Source organism: Manacus vitellinus, unplaced genomic scaffold (genome assembly GCF_001715985.3).
Source record: "Manacus vitellinus isolate BGI_N305 unplaced genomic scaffold, ASM171598v3 scaffold_52_pilon, whole genome shotgun sequence".
NCBI classification, from domain to species: Eukaryota; Metazoa; Chordata; class Aves; order Passeriformes; family Pipridae; genus Manacus; species Manacus vitellinus.
In genome coordinates this window covers 3153450-3154762 of record NW_021940628.1, presented here as the reverse complement: position 1 = coordinate 3154762, position 1313 = coordinate 3153450, and the positions used below count along the sequence as shown (strand labels likewise).

Here is a 1313-nt window from a genome sequence, read left to right as displayed (position 1 = left end):
AGCCCTTTAGCTGCATCTGAGGGTTTTCAGGTCAGTGACAGCATCATGTGTGAGCTTCCTCCTGGTGTGATGCTGAGCTCTGCCCCCTCACCTCAGTGTGTGTTCCCTGACAGAAAGAAAAAGATGACAAATGGAAAAGGAGCAACGAGCCCATATCAGAAAGAAAACTGGAACCCATCATCTTTGAGAAGGTGAAAATGGTAAGAGCAGAGGGGATGGTGGTGGGTCAGTGGTGGAGGCCCCTCCAGCCTGCTCTGGGAGCATTTTTTCTGCCCTCAGTCATAGCAGTGGGTGCTTTGAGTCACTCTGCTGGTGGGAGCTTGTTTTCCTCTGCTCACCCAGATATTAAGCAGATGCTCTCTGCCTTGCACTGCAGAGCAGATTGGAATCCAGCTATTCCCTGCTCAGTTTTCCAGCCTGAGCAGCTCCTTTTCCCTAGTTTTAGAGCCTGCTTGGATTTGACAGTGGGCTCCAACCTGTTGGGGCAATAAGACAGCTCAGTAACATTCGCTCTGAAATTCTCTTTTTGGCAGAGCAAAGAGAATTCCACTTTCATTTTCCACTTCTTTCACTTACATCCAAAAAGGATTTCAAGGGTTAATCTCATTAAAGCCTCAGACACAACAAAGTAAACCCCAAATCTGAGCAAGACTTGTGGTGTTCTTTCCCTCCCTCCAGCCTCAGAAGAAAGAAGAAATGCAGCAGTCTAGAAAAAGTTCTCCTAAATCTGAGCCAGTAATGGACTTGCTGGGACTTGGTAAGAGCCTTTCCTGCCCTTTTGCCCTGGTTTGAGTGACTTTATAAACCCATCTGGTGAATTTGATGAGCTTTTAGTGGTGATTTTCCCTGTCAGGTGAACAATAGGAAGACTGGAGTGTTCTGCTTGAACTGCTCCAGTGCAGCCCAAGCCCAGCCCTCAGTGCTGCAACAGGAGCATTTTCCCTGGGGTTTTCCTTTATGCTGGAGCAGTTTTGTGCCTGGAGTGTTGCAGGAACAGCTCTGTGGTCAGCACACACTGCAGCTCTGGGGTTAACAGCTCACACAGGACACTTCCTGAGTCCTGCTCCAGTTCCTCCCATGGCCCAGAAGGATGAGGGAGGTGCTGGCAGTGTGGATCAGGTCACTGGGTGGGGTGGCACCTTGGCAGGGAGGGCAAGGAGGTGTCCCCAAGCCAGTGTGGGGACAGCCAGCACAGCTCTGTCTCTCCCAGATGCTCCTGTGACAACCCCTGTCACCAATGGCAGGCCCAGCAGCCTGGAGAAGGACCTGGACCTCTTTGCATCAGTGGGATCAAGCTCAGACTCCAGGAGGGT

The 1313-nt window shown here is 51.0% G+C and overlaps 1 protein-coding gene across 1 annotated transcript in view; it reads left to right on the top strand.

Moving 5' to 3' along the window:
* The window catches only part of SMAP2 (small ArfGAP2), a gene marked incomplete at its 5' end in the record, with an annotated part of 6897 nt that overhangs the window by 2953 nt on the left and 2631 nt on the right, over positions 1-1313 (top strand). The window contains 3 exons of the mRNA XM_029963056.1: positions 114-200; positions 679-757; positions 1211-1311. Coding sequence (XP_029818916.1) covers positions 114-200; positions 679-757; positions 1211-1311 — 267 coding nt within the window. The remainder of the gene's footprint in view (positions 1-113; positions 201-678; positions 758-1210; positions 1312-1313) is intronic.